Source organism: Oryx dammah, unplaced genomic scaffold (genome assembly GCF_014754425.2).
Source record: "Oryx dammah isolate SB20612 unplaced genomic scaffold, SCBI_Odam_1.1 HiC_scaffold_17, whole genome shotgun sequence".
Lineage (NCBI taxonomy): Eukaryota > Metazoa > Chordata > Mammalia > Artiodactyla > Bovidae > Oryx > Oryx dammah.
In genome coordinates this window covers 76,403,985-76,422,541 of record NW_024070201.1, presented here as the reverse complement: position 1 = coordinate 76,422,541, position 18,557 = coordinate 76,403,985, and the positions used below count along the sequence as shown (strand labels likewise).

The window sequence follows — 18,557 nt, the reverse complement described above, 5'->3', positions numbered from 1 at the left end:
CTGGACTTCCCTGGTGGTTCAGTGGTAAAGAATCTGCCTGCAATGCTGGAGATCTGGGTTCGATCCCTGGGTTGGGAAGTCTCCTGGAGGAGGGCAGAGCAACTCCCTCCAGTACTCCTGCCTAGAGAATCCCACGGACAGTGGTGCCTGGCAGGCTGCAGTCCATGGGGCTGCACAGAGTCGGACATGACCGAAGCAACTAAGCAGCAGCAGCAGCATAGCTGGTCCCAACATATCAAAGCACTAAAAGAGAAATACTCGATTTTTAAAATAGGTAAATTCAGTATTTCAGATACAAACAGACAAGAATTTAAGATACGAAACCCACATGTAACACAAAAGCAAACATTGCAAAAAGGACTAAATAACAACAGAATAAAAATTATGAGTCCATACTTCCTTTGGTTGGTCAATCATTCTTAAGAGGGAAAATTAATTAACCACCTACAGAAATTTGGAACTGAATATTTTTAAAGCCATTAAACAAGGAAGCCATCAGACTTAGATGTCTTTTATACCTTGGCAGCCTATGTGAGCAAACCAAAACCAAAGGCAGACTTAATTCACTTGAAACTGAGAAAATGAAACTTAAGAACAACTCAACACAGCCAATTATTAGTAGGTTTTCCTAATAAGGCAGCCTCTTAAGTTATGATCATTCAAGTAATTTCCTTGCTTTGCTTCCACATCATCTCTACAAAAATCTCTCCCATTGTCCTTGTCTATAAACAACCCCTGATTACATTCGGTTTAGGCCTCCCCGATTCAAACTGATGTTTGCTCAAAAAACACTAAAAAATGATAATGTGCTGAAGTCACCTTTTAACAATATATAGTCGTAAAGTTTGGGTGATTTTTGTTGCCAAATGCTAGCTCTTTCTAAAATGAGCACTTACGTTACTAGATCCTAGGCTTCCTATCCTTGGCAATAATGCAATGTCCTTTATTTACCACATGTTCTATGTATTCAGCACAGGGATTTAACCTGAACACATTTTCTCTCCTCTTGGGTGAGATTCCTCTAGCCATGGGGAAGAGCATTCATGGAATTCATCCTGGTGGGCTCCACAACAGATCCTGTGGTGCAGCTGGTCTTGTTTGTGGTGTTCCTTGATGTCTACTCTGTGACTGTGCTAGGAAATACCACCCTCATAGTGTTGATCAGTAATGACTCCCGACTTCACACACCCATGTATTTTTTCACTGGGAATCTGTCTTTCCTGGATCTCTGGTACTCCTCTGTGTACACCGCAAAGATCCTAGTGACATGCATCTCTGAAGGCAAAAGCATCTCCTTTGCTAGCTGTGTAGCCCAGTTCTTCTCTGCAGGGCTGGCCTACAGTGAGTGTCACCTGCTGGCTGCCATGACTTATGACCGCTATATGGCCATCTCAAAGCCACTGCTTTACTCTCTGGTCATGACCATCGGGCTAAGTGCATTTTTTACAGCAGCCCCATACCTTGGTGGCTTTATTAACGCTTTCATTGTTACCAAAGGAACTTATGCCTTGAACTTCTGTAGTAACAATGTCATTGATGACTTTTTCTGTTACATCCCACCTCTTCTGAAGTTGGCTTGTGGAAGAAAAGATGTCTACCAGGCTGTGTTGTTCTGTGTCCTCGCCTCCAACGTCATCACCCCTACTGTGCTCATCCTGGCCTCCTCCCTCTTCACCACTGCCACCATCCTGAAGATCCAGTCACCCAGGGCAACCACAAAGCCTTCTCCACCTGCTCCTCGCACCTCATCTCCGTCACCCTGTTCTGTGGCTCCGTTCTCTACGTTTACTCTCGTCCACAGTCAAGCTATTCATTGGACAGGGAGAAAATAGTTTCTATGATTTACACCATAGTGTTCCCAATGTTGAACCCCATGATCTGCAGTCTGAGGAATAAAGATGTGAAAGAGGCCCTGAATAAACTCCTCAAATAAATCAAGAGTCTCTCCTTCTAAGGAGAAGTGGATAATTTTTAAGTTTCCTCTGTTTCAAGAAGAGCTGCCATCATGCTATGTCGATCACAACTAAGAATTGATACACAGCAAACTAAAGAATTTGCATTCTTCCTACCGGACAATTTAAGAGTCTTGATATGAGAAAATTAGGGGGATCTAGGAGATAAAGTTTAAATATAAAGATGAATTAAATTTCATGTTACTCTAGAATAAAAGCAAGTAAAACCAAAAAAATGTATTCTGCATTCATAAAGAGAACTGTCCACTCCTTTAGCATGTGAACATTTTGGCTGACTGATGTTCATTGAATAGTATCGGCCCAGGTTTCCCTAGAAATAGAAACAAAAGTGCTTAATTAGTCTTTAATATTTTTTCTATAAATAGTAGCTAGTTGAAATCATCACTCTCCATTCCCATAACATAATTTCTTAAGCATTTTTATGTATTTTTCCCCAGAATCACTAAAACAATGACCCAGAGTCATCCACAAAATAGTACAACTATGCTCAGCAAACATATTCTTTCAGTCTTTGCCTCACATTTGTTACTCAATGGAGAAAAGTTCAGCTGAATTGCCATATATTTGACTTTTGTGAATCAGTATATATCTCCCTGGGCTCCTCTTTCATTTTTTCGTAGTGAATATACACAGACTTCTATTTCCATTTGTGATATTTTGAGCACCAAAGCACAGTTACTATAATAAATAATGACAATAATTATAGTGAGAAGAAACAGCTTGAGAAATAAACATCTGTGAGTATACATTATTCTGAAGTGAAATTTTATTTAGAGAATATATAAAGGTAGTGATCAAACAAGAAAGGAAAAATGAGGAGATGAAAATAATTTTGATTTTTTAAGTAAGACCAATATTAATATAATTTATGTCAATAAAATCTGAATGCATCCTTCTTTCTATAGCTAAAAGCAGTAAAAAAAGAAAAAAAAGCAAAAAAGCAAAATGTAAGTGATCCCCAAAATGTAGCAGCTTAACTCAGAGAAGGAAAAGCTAATCATCACAGGCAGTGATACATATTAACCTAGAAATGTGATCCAACCTATATAATCACTATTAGTTGTAACACAAAGTAAACCAACAGAGACTGTGTCCAATAGTATAATTTCAAGAAGCTTGATTTAGAAAATGCTCTAAAACCAAAAATTATTTATTTCCAACTCAAACTCATTTTCTAAATGATATCTATTACCCACTAATAATTGTTGAATTGTATAAAATATATTTTTTTATTTTTTAATATAAATTTATTTATCTTAATTGGAGGTTAATTACAATATTGTATTGGTTTTGCCATACATCAACATGAATCCGCCAGTCCAGGTTCGATGTATATTCTTTTTTAAGTAAAGTTAACAGATCAAATTGGTGTATTAGAGTAGCAAAAATTTAGTCAATAGCATTTAAAGTGAAACTAGAAAATATACCATCCCACAGAGAAATGTCAGTTACAGAAAGTTAAGCAGATGCAATAAACTTATTCTTAAAACATCCTAGTAACATACGTTCTTATGAGTGAGTATGAAGTCACTCAGTTGTGTCCAACTCTTTGTGACCCCATGGACTGTAGCCCGCCAGGCTCCTCTGTCCATGGAATTTTCTAGGCAAGAGTACTAGAGTGGGCTGTCATTTCCTTCTCCAGGGGAATCTTCCCGACCCAGTGGTTGAAGCTGGGTCTCCTGCATTGCAGGCAGAGGCTTTACCATCTGAGCCATCATGGAAACCCATTTCACTGCAAAAACAGATCTGGACAGGAACTCCTATTATAATCCTTTCAGAAGAAGCAACCAAGGCCGATTCTCCAAATAATTATCAATGTATATTGAGATGCCGTAACCTTCACTGGCCTAAGTGTATAGTCATATTTTGTGTGTGGAAAAGAGAACTCAACTGTAACTCAGTTCAAGTCTAAAGGATATTATCAAGTCATTAGTAAGAAGGTAAAGTACAGCTAATAATGATCTTAAAAAGACATAAAAATATGTAGGTAGATAATAAAACTTTAAAGAAATATGTGGCATTGGTGTTTTAAAATGTTTTAGAATAGGTTAAAGTGTAAGTTTGGCAATAAGACTTTTTCGCATTTTTGGAACCATTCCACCTGCACCCTATGGTTGTGAAGCATTCAGAAGGATCTTCAACATTAATTTGAAATTATAGCATACATTTCTAAAGAAATTTTATTATACAAATCACAAATGCAGTATGAAGTGTTAAAAGAAAGTTTTCTAAAATGTGTCTAAAAATTTCTAAAATGTGTCTTTTAGCTTAGTGAGTTTTAATAAGCAGTTTTGTAAATACAATTGTTTGTGAACATTTTCCTCCATGCAAAAATACTTGGATTTACATGGTTTTTTAAATTTTTATTTATTTTTCTTTTATAATTTGAAAAATTAATTTTTAAAATTAATTTGTATTTACATTAAAAAAAAAAACTCTTTATGTTCTTTGAAAACACAGGATGAAGAGTAACCACTTCTAGACTTCTAGATAGCAGTACTTGTGATAACCTCCAAATCATACTCTATAAGTTTTGAATTCATATTGTCTCATATCTAGTTAAAAATTTAAAATAAAGAAAGAAAGAAAAAGGAAGTGAGTGACAGGATCTAAAATTTGCAAAACTATCTACCACAATACAAGTTCCACTCCTGTAATTACAAAGCAAACCTCTGTCTCCATTCTTGCATGAGAATAGCCCCCTCAATCTTTCTCAGCATCTCAGCTGAATAAGAGTTACCTTGCAAGTTGTCCAGATTTTCTTAGTTTTCAAGATTTGAGTTTTCAATCATCTTGGTTTTTGTTTTGTTTTCTTTTGTTTGTTTGCTTGTTGGTTGGTAGTACCTTTTCTTTGAAAGAGAGGGCTACATTGATGCTAAGAAATATATTGCTAAATCCCCTTGGTTCAAAACATAATTCTTCTTGACCCATTTTGTATTTGCTAATTTCTCTCTGGTGACTGGATCAGTTGCCTTTCCCAATAGAGACACCCCAGTCAGATCAAGCATGAGGAGTCCACCATGGCCAAGGCGCAGACCCAAATTCCAGTCCATCAGAACAATGAGGTGTTTCCCTGGGGAAGTGTTTTATCCTGGGCCATGTAGGCTTCCAAATGAACTGAGTACAAGATTATGAGTAGGGAAATTCAATTCAGTTTGGTTAGTTAAATTGTAGGAGTAAATAAAATAGGCTATAAATGTGCAAAGATTTTATTAAGGGAAATACCCTGCTTGTATCAGAGAAAATGGAGAAGAAGCCGGGACTATCGCCTGATACAAGGTGATACAAGGATTATCACCATCTGATGCAAGTATGACCACGAGGGAAGAAGAAATGGATGGAAAGATGGACAAAATGGTCTGACAGCATTCTTTAGTCTAGGATTAGGTCCTTAGTGATAAAAGGAGTCTAGTATCTAAGAAGGCAGTGGTGTTCCTGTCTGGCTCAGTCATTAGCTCAGAGGATCTTGTGGGAGGCATGACCTCTGATACAGATAGGGAAGTACAGTTCAGAGATCAGCAGCCAGTATCTGGACAATTATACTGTCTGCATTTGGATTTTTGAAAGGCTTATTTTCCTGGCCACCACAGGGTCCACATCCACCTCATCTCTTTGGTTCATAAATAGGCACATTCTTGATAAAGGGAAGATGAAGTCATATACTCACTGCTGTTTTAAAGCATGAATATACCTCAACAACCATGATTGAGTTTCCATATAAGCATGACATGAATTTCTCAGGCTAATTGCTTCTGAATAATGGTATAAATAGTAAAATCAATTATTCCTGTGGATTGGAAGAGGTTGCCATGGAATGTACTTCTTAGTAGAGGAAATGTTTGATGCATACCATGGTCATAAACGCTTCCCTTGTGGCCCAGCTGGTAAAGAATCTGCCCACAATGAGGTAGACCTGGGTTCGATCCCTGGGTTGGAAAGAGCCCCTGGAGAAGGGAAAGGCGAACCACTCCAGTACTCTGACCTGGAGAATCCTGTGAACTGTATAGCCCATGGGGTTGCAAAGAGTCGGACAGACTGGGTGACTTTCACTTTCACTTGGAGAAGGAAACGGCAGCCCACTCCAGTACTCTTGTCTGGAAAATCCCACGGATGGAGGAGCCTGGTGGGCTATAGTCCAGGGGGTTGCAGAGAGTGGGACACGACTTCACTCCCACTCTCTCATGGTCATAAAAAAGGCAGTATTTTTGTCGACATCTACAGGTGCTGACAAGAAAAAGCCAGTAAGAAATATAAAGCAAAGAATTCCCCCAGTATGTGATAACTCATGAGAGGAAAGTCATTACCTTTGCAACTCTTAGGAAGCTGTCTGATCTAACCATCCTGTTACCCAGTGGTTTACCAGAAATGATTTTTTTTTTTTTTTTGCCTTGTTGGCACCTCATGCATGCATGCTAACTCACTTCAGTCATGTCCAACTCTTTGTGGCTCTATGGAACATAGCGATCTGCCAGGCCCCTCTGTGCATGTTGACAACTCACGATATTAACCAAATTAGCCTTAGTGAGAAGATGGTCATGTTGAACTCATTTCAACTGCTATGGCCACTTTGTACTAGGGCCCTGTGAACATGAAGTCTGGTGTGGGGGGAAGGAGGCTAACTAATAGTCCAGAGGAAGGTCACTTCATCCACCGCATTCGTGGAGCCTCCAGTTTATATACGTGTGGCTAGAGTTCTGTACATATGTGTGAGCATAAGGGGTTTAGGATATCTTCTGGTTCAGTCAGTCACTCAGTTGTGACGGACTCTTTGCCACCTCATGGGCTGCAGCACGCCAGGCCTCCCTGTCCATCAGCAACTCCCAGAGTTTACTCAAACTCATGTCCATTGAGTCAGTGATGCCATCCAACCATCTTATCCTCTGTTGTCCCCTTCTCCTCCCACCTTCAATCTTTCCCAGCATCAGGGTCTTTTCAGTTGAATCAGTTCTTAGCATCAGGTGGCCAAAGTATTGGAGTTTCAGTTTCTGATTAGTCTATGACTTTGAGGATTCTATGAAATGTGACAATCTCTCAGCCTCTCTGGCAAATTTAATGACCTCACAATGCATTGGGTATTCCTCAAAGGCTACAAGCACTGAATGCTAGTGTGATGCTGTTCAATTGTACTGTTTAAAGGGTATATACATCTATTTTTATTCCAAACTGACTCCCTCAATTTTACTTCTCAAAACAAATGTTATTAGTCCTGCATCCTTCCTTCAGCTTCTCTACCTGTAAATGTTGTTCATGCATGATCTCCACTTCGAAGCTCTTCAGTTCTTTTGCCCTCAGACAGGCAGAGGCGTTAACAGTGATGGACCGGGGTCTTCACCATTGCATCTTTCAAGTCTTTGTAAAAACGCTGAACTTTGCACTTCTCCCCAGTGATGCGATTTGGCTTTTTGTTTACTGTCTGAGCAGAGAATGTACTGGGGGAGTGACTTTACAGACATGCGTTTGAAAAGTCCAATAATTATAACACTGGGTCCAGTGATCAGGGACAGGAAACTAAAATTAGGATTCTGTTTTATTCTGTATGTCTATACCCAGTATGATTTCTGAGTATGGGTAAATAATGATCATCTGTATGTCTAGTCTTAGACCCAATGAAAGACAAAAGCAGATCAAAGCTATATTTAAATTATTTCATTAGACCCACTTTTTCTGTAACTTAAGGTTAGTGTTAACTCAGAGTCAGAATCAAATAACCCACAGAAGAGCTGGGTAATCCTACCTTTGCCCAGGGTAGGACTATTCTCATAAATGGTTTCTGGCCATCTATAAGAAGGCTTGGAGGAATATGTATAGAACATATGTTGGCTAAACGTCAAGATCTCTTATCAAAGGGCTCCATGCTTTTGCATAAGTCTAGGGTTTCAGTGGCTGTAAACTAGCTTAGGTCAGAGAATTACATGAGATGGTATTTGCCTACTGGATCATTTTGTGCTGATTTTTATCCAAGTAAAAGTGAAATATTACTGTGGTTATTTTCCCATCTACTTCATTTCATTAGAATCCCCTGATCCATGAGACACTGCCATGAATGTGTGAACAACAGAATACTTGGTTAAGATATAGAGTTTATGACATATTGGAAAATTGCTTCCATCTTATCTCTCAGAGTTATACACTAAGATATGGCTTTCTGGCTTCTTGGGTTCTTTTTTTTTTCTTTTTGGTTGAACAGTCCAGGTTTAATTTTCAACAAATATCAACTTACCACACTAAACAGAATTTCTATTGCATACCAAACAACTTTAATAACTTTAGAACTGATAAACTTCTGAGAGCAATTATCTCCTCTATTCCTGAAGGAGCAAGACAAAGAACAGCTAATGAGTTTAAGGGAGTACTGGGAAATGGGTCACCTGGCCGGTTCCATGGTCTAGGCCCAGGGATGAAGCCAGCTGTGGCATCTTTGCAAGAAATAGGAAAGAGAAAACCACTCTGACCTCACTTCCTGTTCTGCTATTTACACCCACTGGCTAAACCCATTAAGTAAACAGAGCAAAGGAACCCATGGACACAGTTTATGGAGTTGAGCATCCTGGAAAGAAGATGAGCTTAAAAGTATAGAGAATGGATTGGGAAGAACAAAGGAAAGGTATTCAACAGATAATAAAGATACCAGTATCATTGAACATATGAGTTTTAATATTCAAATATACACATAGGAATATATAGCACACTTAATAAATGTCACACATGTTTATTTTGGCTTCTACACAACGGGAAAGAATGAGAATGAAAATTCTGATTGATTACATTTCAGCTGAGAATTGTAGTCTTAAAAAAACTTCATCACTGAATAATGCCCAATTCGTCAACACACAATTTTATTTAATTGTCTTGTTAGTCATTTCCCATGACCATGAAACCCTAAGAGACTACAGAATCTATCATCCTGGGGATTCAGAAACTAGTATAGAGGACTCTGGAACACTCAGATTTGAACTCTGTTGAGGTGGTGGTGTGGCTGAGAATTTTAGGTAAGTTATTTAACTGAGATATTAGAATTAGATGGAAAATTTTACTTATTCCTCCAACCAATCCTGAGGTCATTTACATCCTAAGATATATATGTGCTAGTAAGAGGGCCTCTTTTCAAATATCTCACCATCTTCCTATTGAAGTTTCTGAAACTGCTCAGAGTTCACAAGAGAAAGTAGCATTTCTCATTATTAGAAACAAAAAAGAGCAATCAGTATTACCAAAAACTGACAAGGAATTGGAAAAAAACAATGTAAAATAAGATAATGATATATGCTACGATATGATGTATGACAAAACCAATACAATATTGTAAAGTAATTAACCTCCAATTAAATAAATTTATATTTTAAAAGTACAATATGGATAATAAAGGAAAAATTATTTTAATAAGGTCTCTTTGTATAGAATTGTTTTGATCTCAAATTCCTGTTTATAATAATGATTATAGGAATATTTCTTTTTGGTTGGGGTGTTGGGCTTCCCAGGTGGCGTTAGTGGTGAAGAATCTGCCTGCCAGTGCAGGAGATGGAAGAGACGTGAGTTCTGTCCCTGGGTCAGGAATGTCTTCTGGAGCAGGAAAAGGCAACCCGCTCCAGTAGTCCTGCCTGGAGGATCCCATAGACAGGGGAGACTGCTGGGCTACAGTCCATGGGCTCACAAAGAGTCAGACATCACTGAGTACACAACACAGGTATTGAGAAGGCAGTTCTCACATGAGTTTCACCTCCTGCTTTCAGTAAGAGAAGGGGATATCAGAGTGTCCCTTAGGTTTCTGCTGTCTTTTAAACGCTGATGAAATAATTCTTCTGTCAAAGTGGCATACTTGGGGGTGGGAATGCCCACCACCCTTCATATGTCACTACCTCCTAAACCATGGGGACTTCACCATACCTCATGAGCTTTGAACAACTTGTTCATTTGTAACTGGGAAATATAAAACAGATTTTTTTTTCCTCTCAGGGCAAAAATTAAATTAGCTCCTTTCCCAGTTCCTCTTCACCAAATCATTCAGTTTTTTCTTTTTAATATCATCTATCATTAAATGAAAAACTTTCTTGTTTCCTTGTATAGTGTGTACATGCTCAGTCACTAAGTTGTGTCTGACTCTTTGTGACCCCATGGACTGTAGTCCACCAGGCCCCTCTGTCCATGGGATTTTCCAAGCAAGAGTACTGGAGTGGGTTAGCATTTCCTCCTCCAGGGGATCTTCCTAACTCAGATCAAACCTGCATCTCTGGCAGCTCCCTCACTGGCAGGCGGATTCTTTATCACTGCATTACCTATGTATCTCTCCTTTCTAAGTAAAGCCTCCACAGAATAACGTTCAGTGCTGTTAGCTTCACTTCTGTATCCTAATGCCCAGACAGCCCCAAGGGCTCAAGAAATATTTTCCTAACAAATGAGTAAGCCCCAAACAGCATTATGGCTTTCTAGTATTCAAGTCACTTTGTTGAAATAAATATATTGAGGCTCATAAAACTTCCCTCATCTTCCCAAATAAGCCAAGATTCCTGTTCAGCTCTTCCTTACTTTAATAACCATAGTCTTGACCATATTTCAGAGATTTGTATAAGAGAATGCCCACCTTTGGTATGGGTTGAGATAATTAAACTCTTAATTCCTTCATTTGTAGGTGAGGTCTCTTTAAACCATGGAGAAGAACAATCATACGGTGACTGAGTTCATCCTTGTGGGATTCACAACAGACCCCACGATGCAGCTGGTCCTGTCTGTGGTGTTCCTTGGTGTGTACTCCATGACCCTGGTAGCAAATGCCACCCTCACAGTGTTGATCTGTAATGACTCCCGACTTCACACACCCATGTATTTTTTCATTGGGAATCTGTCTTTTCTGGATCTCTGGTACTCCTCCATGTACACCCCAAAGATCCTAGTGACCTGCATCTCTGAAGACAAAAGCATCTCGTTCACTGGCTGTGCAGTCCAGTTCTTCTTCTCTGCGGGGCTGGCCTACAGCGAGTGCTACCTGCTGGCTGCCATGGCTTATGACCGCTATGCGGCCATTTCCAGTCCCCTGCTCTATGCTCAGGTCATGTCGAGGAGACTCTGTATCTGTTTGGTTATATATTCCTATACTGGGGGTTTTGTCAATGCAATAATACTCACCAGCAACACATTCACATTGAATTTTTGTGGTGGTAACATTATTGATGACTTTTTCTGTGACGTTCCACCTCTCGTGAAATTGGCTTGTGATGTGAAAGAGACGTACCAGGATGTGTTGTACTTCCTCCTGGCCTCCAACGTCATCACCCCCACTGTGCTCATCCTAGCTTCCTATGCCTTCATCATTGCTGCCATCTTGCAAATTCGCTCCACGCAGGGCCGCCTCAAGGCCTTCTCCACCTGCTCCTCCCACCTGATCTCTGTCACCTTGTACCATGGCTCCATTCTCTACATCTATTCCCGTCCAAGTTCCAGCTATTCCCTTGAGAGGGACAAGGTGGTGTCTACATTTTACACCGTGGTGTTCCCCATGTTGAACCCCATGATCTACAGTCTGAGGAATACAGGTGTTAAAGATGCTCTGGAAAAGCTCTCCAGGTTCACATAATCTGAAGTCTAAACTGACATACATTTCTTGAAACATTGCTCAGTGAAAACAGACTGCTTCGGGGGAAGTTTGGGAGGAATATTTTTTTAAAAAACACTTGTTTCTTTACTCAAAGAAATTCAATGAAAAAGTATTCTTCTTTGCTTTAGTTTGTTTTGTTTACTAATTCTGCTATAATCTATTCTACAACTTAATAAATTCAACTTAATATAACTTTTAAAAAATGATATCAAAATTTAATATAATACATGAGTATATAACACTTCTGAAATTCCAAATGATTAAATTTTACTATCTCCTTAGAATAGACCCATTTTACACCTACTTGATGAGCATTAAGAGATTGTGAAGAAACCATTAAATGGATCCTTGACACTTGTGGAATATATCTCAAATTCTTCTTGTCTGATACAATGCTTCTGTGGTATTGAAAGAGTAAGGACTGTGAAGAATTTTTTGGTGGAAAGAGGAGGCAATGAGGTGTTAGATAATAAACACAGATAAAAAGAAAAATCAGAAATATCAGAGCTAGTATAAATAATGAACTGGCCTCAACTATTGGTTCTGAAACTTTTATTTAAGTGTATTTTATAAATGTGCCCATTACAACAATAGCTATACCTTTTTACTCATTTGTCAAATGTAACCAACATTCTGTAATTTGCAGTGTTGTTGTCAAGAGCATTTTTTAAATTAGTCATTTCAGGTGGTCAAAAAGTAAAAAGAAAATAATTATTAAAATTATTAAAAATTAAGTAAAGTTGACCTGAAAATTTTAAATGTTGTTCTAAAATACCTTCTTTTCAATGTTTATCAATGAATGATTTTAACTTTTTTTTTCATAAGAAATGAGTTCCTCTGCTTTCTTCTGGTTTTCTTCTCTCTTTCTTCATCTAATCACTAGCTGATTCAGACATTTCCCACTAGCCAATGATATCATATATACTCCATAAATATAGAATCTATACATACTATGTTCAAAGTATTTCAAAAGCTACTTGATGAATATGGCAGGAGGTAGACAAGTCAAACAGAGACAGAACCAACACCAGGATGTGCTCACTTTTAGGGTAATAACCAGAGGTGGATACTGCTAAGCACTTAGGTGGATACTACTTAGCATTTCCCTTGCCGTGCAAATTCACATTTGGGAATGGTAGCTTGATTTGAATTTAGCCTCTTTTTAAAGGTAAAATGTAAACTGCCTAATACATATTACAAAAATGGGGAGAATAACAAGATAAGTTTTTAACTTAATCACCTATGTCAGAAGCTTATAATTCCAGATTAGAATCATAGATTCATTGTTTTGCACTTTCCTAGCTATCATTTGTGCATATGTGTGGAAATTAAAACATATCTTGAAGGATCGTCTACAACAAATGAATTAGTATGTTTGGAAACATTATCTTCAGTTTTATAGTTTACAGTTTCTATAAACTGTTTTTATAGGCATGAAAGTATTTTTGAGAGTCAAATATATAACATCAGATTATGAAGAACAAGAGTATCTGGAGAGTTATTGTTCATTACCTTTGTTATGAATATTGATGACAGCAAAAGGATCAGCACTCTTCTAAAAGCAATGGAGGTTATTATTGCTTACAATGAATTTTTTATGAACTTTTTAAAATGTTAAGCATAAAATGCAGAGTCAGTTTTCAAAAAGAGCTATATATTACAAGCAAATCACAGGAAGAAAAACAACTAAACTTGCCTTGTACTAAATATTGGCCTGTAAGGTTCTAGGTGATTAAAAAATTCCATCATTGTCTGTGAGGGTGGGAACACACACTGAATCTAAAATACAGCAGAGCTTTAATTTGTTGGGGTTTTTTTTCTGTGTTTTGGTGTTTTTTTTTTTTTTTTTTTTGGTCTTTTTGTTTCTCTTTGTCCCATTTGATGTTGTTATTTTCCTTCATGGGGAATATGCAGTTCATGATCAGATGGGTGACATGGCAGACTACTCATTCTATCTGAAAGAGATTGCACTTAAGGTGCTATGTAATCCTAATAACATATGTTTCTCTATATTTAGAAAAGTGTATTCTTCATAATCAAAACAATTCAAACACTTTGCTTAATATTTCATTGAAGTTGAAGGCACAAGGATGACAAAGAAACAATCAATATACACAATTAATTAGCGTTTTATGAGGTAGTTTGGAAGAATGTCTTAATAAAAACAAATTTGTCAAATTTTGTTTCCAGCTTTTTCACAATTTTAAATCTACTTCTCAGTCAATAAAGTTTGCTCACCAAGATTCAAACTCAAACTATGTATTTGAAAATCATCCAAATCCACTTTCAAAGAGCTCCCCCAAAATCAAAGAGGATGAGTTTTTATGGAAATATAAAGTAGCAGAATGCAATATTGTAGAGCATCAAACAACTCAATGTTAGTTTTAAAAGTTTAATCACAACAAAAGAATAATCAACAGAAAATGGTTCAATCAATGATTCATCTTTTAAGCAAAATATGTTGTATTTACTTGAAATATGGCAATGTGCACAAGCATGTTTATAAGACAATAATTTGGCAAATGCAATGACAGCATCCTGCAAAAAGATCACCTTCATCTCTGAGGTCTTATAGTCTGTGTTACTTTCCAGAAGGCTGCTTTAACGTCTTTGTTTCTCAGGCTATAGATAAGAGGATTGAGCAATGGATTGACCACAGTGTAAAACAGAGATGCCACTTTGTCCTTCCCCAGGGAGTAGGTGGAACTTGGCCTTGAATATGTGAAAAGCAAGGATCCATAGAAGAGCGTGACTGAGACCAGGTGTGAGGCGCAGGTGGAGAAGGCCTTGCGCCCTCCTGAAGCCATGTGGATCCTCAGAATAGCGAGAAGGATGTGGAAATAGGAAATGATGATGACAAGAATGCTCGAGAGGACCGTGAAACCCACAAGACCCAGGAGGACCTGCTCATAGACCTTGGTGTCTGTACATGACATCTTCACCAGTGGTGGTACATCACAGAAATAGTGGTCGATGATATTTTTGCCACAGAAACTCAGGCGAAAAGTGTTGGCAGTATGTGCTATAGCATTCAAGAACCCTCCTATGTAGGAGCCAGCAACAAGTCTAGTACAGAGAGAATGGGACATAGTACTTGAATAAAGTAGCGGGTTACAGATTGCTATGTGGCGGTCATATGCCATGGCTGCTAGGAGATAGCACTCAGTGTAGGTTACAGCACAGGAAAAGAAAAACTGAGCTCCACATCCAGCCAATGACATGTGCTTATCCTCTGAGACACAAGTCGCCAGGATTCTGGGAGTGTACACAGAGGTGTACCAGAAATCCAAGAAAGAGAGATTGCCAATGAAAAAATACATAGGTGTGTGCAGGCAAGAATCAATATGGATTAAAATAACTAAGGACATGTTACCTGACAAGGTGATCAAATAAAGCATCAGAAATATTCCAAATAAGGTCAGTTTCCACCGGGGGTCTGTTGAGAGGCCCAGTAAGATGAATTCAGTCAGGAGGGTGTGATTTCCAATTTCCATGTCTACAGAGAAGAAAGTTTGATAAGATAAGAAAAAGTTGCTAAATGATTTAATGGTTTTCTATTGAAAGAAATAAACTATATATTAAACCAGCAATTCCTAGGAAGCTTATGGACTTTTATCCCTTATTGCTTAGAATGGTAGAACATCAGTCTGTGGCTTAGGGGCCATTGGAATTCAAATTAAAATCTCATTTTGAAATTTGCTCTTTCACTTCCTAATTGTTTAATGTAGAACACCTCCTCCCATAGGCACCCCAAAATTACAACTGTTTACAGAGCACCTATCAATGAGAAAAACCTGATTCCAACAGACCATATTTGGGGCCATAAAAACACTCAATAATTTTAAAATAATTCAAGCTATGGGAATTATATTTTCTGACCCCCATGTGTTGATAATTACATTAGAAACCAGTAGTAGAAAATAGATCTATGAAAAATTCCCAAATATTTGAAAGAATATTTGAAACACTTCTAACTACTTTATAAGCAAAATTTTAAAGTACATATAGAAATTATTTTTAAGAAAGTGAAAATAAAACACAACATATTAATAAGTGGGAAATAGTAAAGCAACACTTAGAGGGAAATTTCCAGCCCTGAACACCAATAAAAAATAAATAAATAAATAAATGAAAGTTCTTTAATCAGTGATATTTGCTTGTAAGTGTGGACAGGAAGTCTCCCAGATGACAGAATAGAACACTGAGCTCATCTCCTCCTTGGGCACACCTAAATTATAACTATTTACATAGCTACTATTGATGAGCATCATCTGAAGACTTTCCACAACTGAAGAAACTGAATATATAAAGAAGAAATCGTGAGATAAATAGGAGATATGATGATACAGATAAGTTGACACCTTGCATGTATAGATAGAGAGAGAGAGATAGCTATATTTAAATGTCACAGTAGTCACAAAAAGAGAAGAGAGAAGAATCCAAACACAACACTAAAGAGAGTCCAAAAAATCACAAGAGAAGACAACAAAAAAAGGAATTTTTAAAAGAATTACCAAAAAAATTAACAAAATGGCATTGAGAAACACATGTGAATACTTATTTTAAATATAAATGGAATATATTAGCAAATCAAAAAATATAGAATGACTAAATGAATAAGAAAATAAGACCCAGGTAGGTAGTAACCGGGCTTCCCAGGTGGCACTGATGGTAAAGAACCACTGCCAGTGCAGAAAACATAAGAGAGGTGGGTTCAATCCTTGGGTCAGGAAGATTCTCTATAGGAGGGCATGGGAATTCACTCCAGTCTTCTTGCCTGGAAAATCCCATGGGCAGAGGAGCCTGGAGGGCTACAGTTGATAGGGTTGCAAAGAGTCAGACACAGCTGAAGTGACTTAGTACATACACACACATGTACCACCTAGAAGATATTCCAGATCTACAGACACACACATACTGCAAGTGAAGGGATGGAAAAAAGGTATTAAATGTAACTGGAAAGAATGTGGGGTAACAATACTTTTATCAGACAAAATTGACTTTAAAACAAAGACAATGAGAGACAAAGACATTACAAAATAATAAAGACATTACAAAATAATAAAGACATCAGTCTAACAGAGTAAATAGATATACACACATATATAATGTGTGCATGCTCAGTTCTGTCCAACTCTTTGCAACCCCATGTACTGTAACCCTCGAGATGCTCCTGTGTCCATGAGCTTATCCCAGCAAGAATATTGGAGTGAGTTGCCATTTCCTCCTCCAGGGGACATTCCCAACCCAGGGATCTAACCTGCGTCTCCCGAGGCTTTTGCATTGGCAGGCAGATTCTTTACGGCCAAGCAACCCGAGAAGTCCTAGACTCACAACTGGAATCCAGATTGCCGAAAAAAATATCAACAACCTCCAATATACATAAGATACCACTTTAATGGCAGAAGGTGAAGATTAACTAAAAAATTCTTGATGAGGGTGAAAGAGGAGAGTGAAAAAGCTGGCTTACAATGCAACATTCAAAAAATGAAGTTCATGGCATCTGGTTCCACCACTTCATGGCAAATAAATGGGTAAAAAGTGGAAACAGTGACAGATTTTATTTTCTTAGGCTCCAGAATCACTGTGGATGGTGACTGTAGCCATGAATTTAAAAGACACTCACTCCTCGGAAGAAAAGCTATGACAAAACTACAGCATATTAAAGAGCAGAGACATCACTTTGAGGGTAAAGTCAAAGCTGTGATTTTTCTAGTAGTCGTGTAGGGACGTGAGGAGTTGGACCATAAAAAAAGGCTGAGTGCCAAATAATTGATGCCTTTGAATTGTAGTACTGGAGAAGACTCTTGAGAGTCCCTTGGACACCAAGGTCATCAAACGAGTCAATCCTAAAAGAAATCAGCCCTGGCCATTCACTGGAAAGACGGATGCTGAGACTGAAGCTCCAAAACCTTGACCACCTGATGCAAAGAGCTGACACCCTGGAAAAGACTCTGATTTTGCGAAAGATTGTGGGCAAGAGGAGAATGGTGTGACAGAGGATAAGACGGTTGGATGGCGTCATTGACTCAATGTACATGAGTTTGAGCAAACTCTAGGTTATAGTGAAGGACAATCAAGCCTTGTGACTATAGTTCATGGGATCACAAAGAGTAGGACATGACTGAGCAACTGAACAGCAACCAACCAATGGTTACTAAAAACTTCAAAGAGGAAAGTTTAAAAATTGGAAAAATAATTCAAAAAGAAACAAAACTCTAAACTCTGCAGAACTTTGCAAAGGCAGTCATTTGTAAGAGTTAAGTCTATAATGTTAAACTCAAGAAACAAGAACAATCTCAAATAAACAACTTCCCAGTACACATAAAGAAACAAGAAAAAGAAAAACAAATCAAAGTTAGTAGAAATAATAAATATCAGAGTAGAAATAAGTGATAGATACATTAGAAAAACAATAGAAGATATCAGTGTAACTAAAAATTAGTTCTTTGAAAATTAAAAAAAAAAGATAAATGTTCAGCCATATTCATTAACAAAGGAGAGAATGACCAAATAAATAAAATTAGAAATAAAATAGAAGTTACAACCTATTTAACAGAAATACAGGCAATCATAAGAAAATACTATAAACAGATAAGTGCCAACAAATTAGAAAACCTGGAGGAAATGGATACATTTTTAGAAATATGCAATATTTAAAGACCAAATAAGGAAGAAATAGAAAATATGGGCCAACCTGTTATTGGTAATGAGATTGAAAAATACCTCAATCAAAAAATCTTCCAATAAACAAATCTGGGACCAGATGAAATTGTATGATTTGCAACCACATGGCAGGATCTAGAGGATATTATACTAAGGCAGTAAATCAACTGCTGCTGCTTAGTTGCTTCAGTTGTGCCTGACTCTTTGTGGCTCTATGGACTGCAGCCTGCCAGGCTTCTCTGTCCATGGATTTCTCCAGGCAAGAGTACTTGAGTGGGTTGCCATGCCCTCCTCCGGGGGATCTTCCTAACCCAAGGGTCAAACCTGGG

At 37.8% G+C, this 18,557-nt stretch overlaps 2 protein-coding genes and 1 pseudogene across 2 annotated transcripts; 2 read left to right on the top strand and 1 right to left on the bottom strand.

Annotated features, from left to right (window-relative positions):
• The first annotated feature begins 1,043 nt into the window (after window positions 1-1,043).
• LOC120875989 lies at window positions 1,044-1,933 on the top strand (annotated as a pseudogene).
• An 8,684-nt stretch (window positions 1,934-10,617) lies between these two features.
• LOC120877016 (olfactory receptor 1013-like) lies at window positions 10,618-11,541 on the top strand. Its single transcript, XM_040259320.1, has one exon. It carries the CDS (start codon window positions 10,618-10,620, stop codon window positions 11,539-11,541), a length of 924 nt encoding a protein of 307 aa, XP_040115254.1.
• Window positions 11,542-14,117: 2,576 nt separating this feature from the next.
• Window positions 14,118-15,059, bottom strand: LOC120877017 (olfactory receptor 9G4-like). The gene has a single exon (XM_040259321.1). It carries the CDS (start codon window positions 15,054-15,056, stop codon window positions 14,118-14,120), a length of 939 nt encoding a protein of 312 aa, XP_040115255.1. The 5' UTR covers window positions 15,057-15,059.
• Between the last annotated feature and the right edge of the window lie 3,498 nt (window positions 15,060-18,557).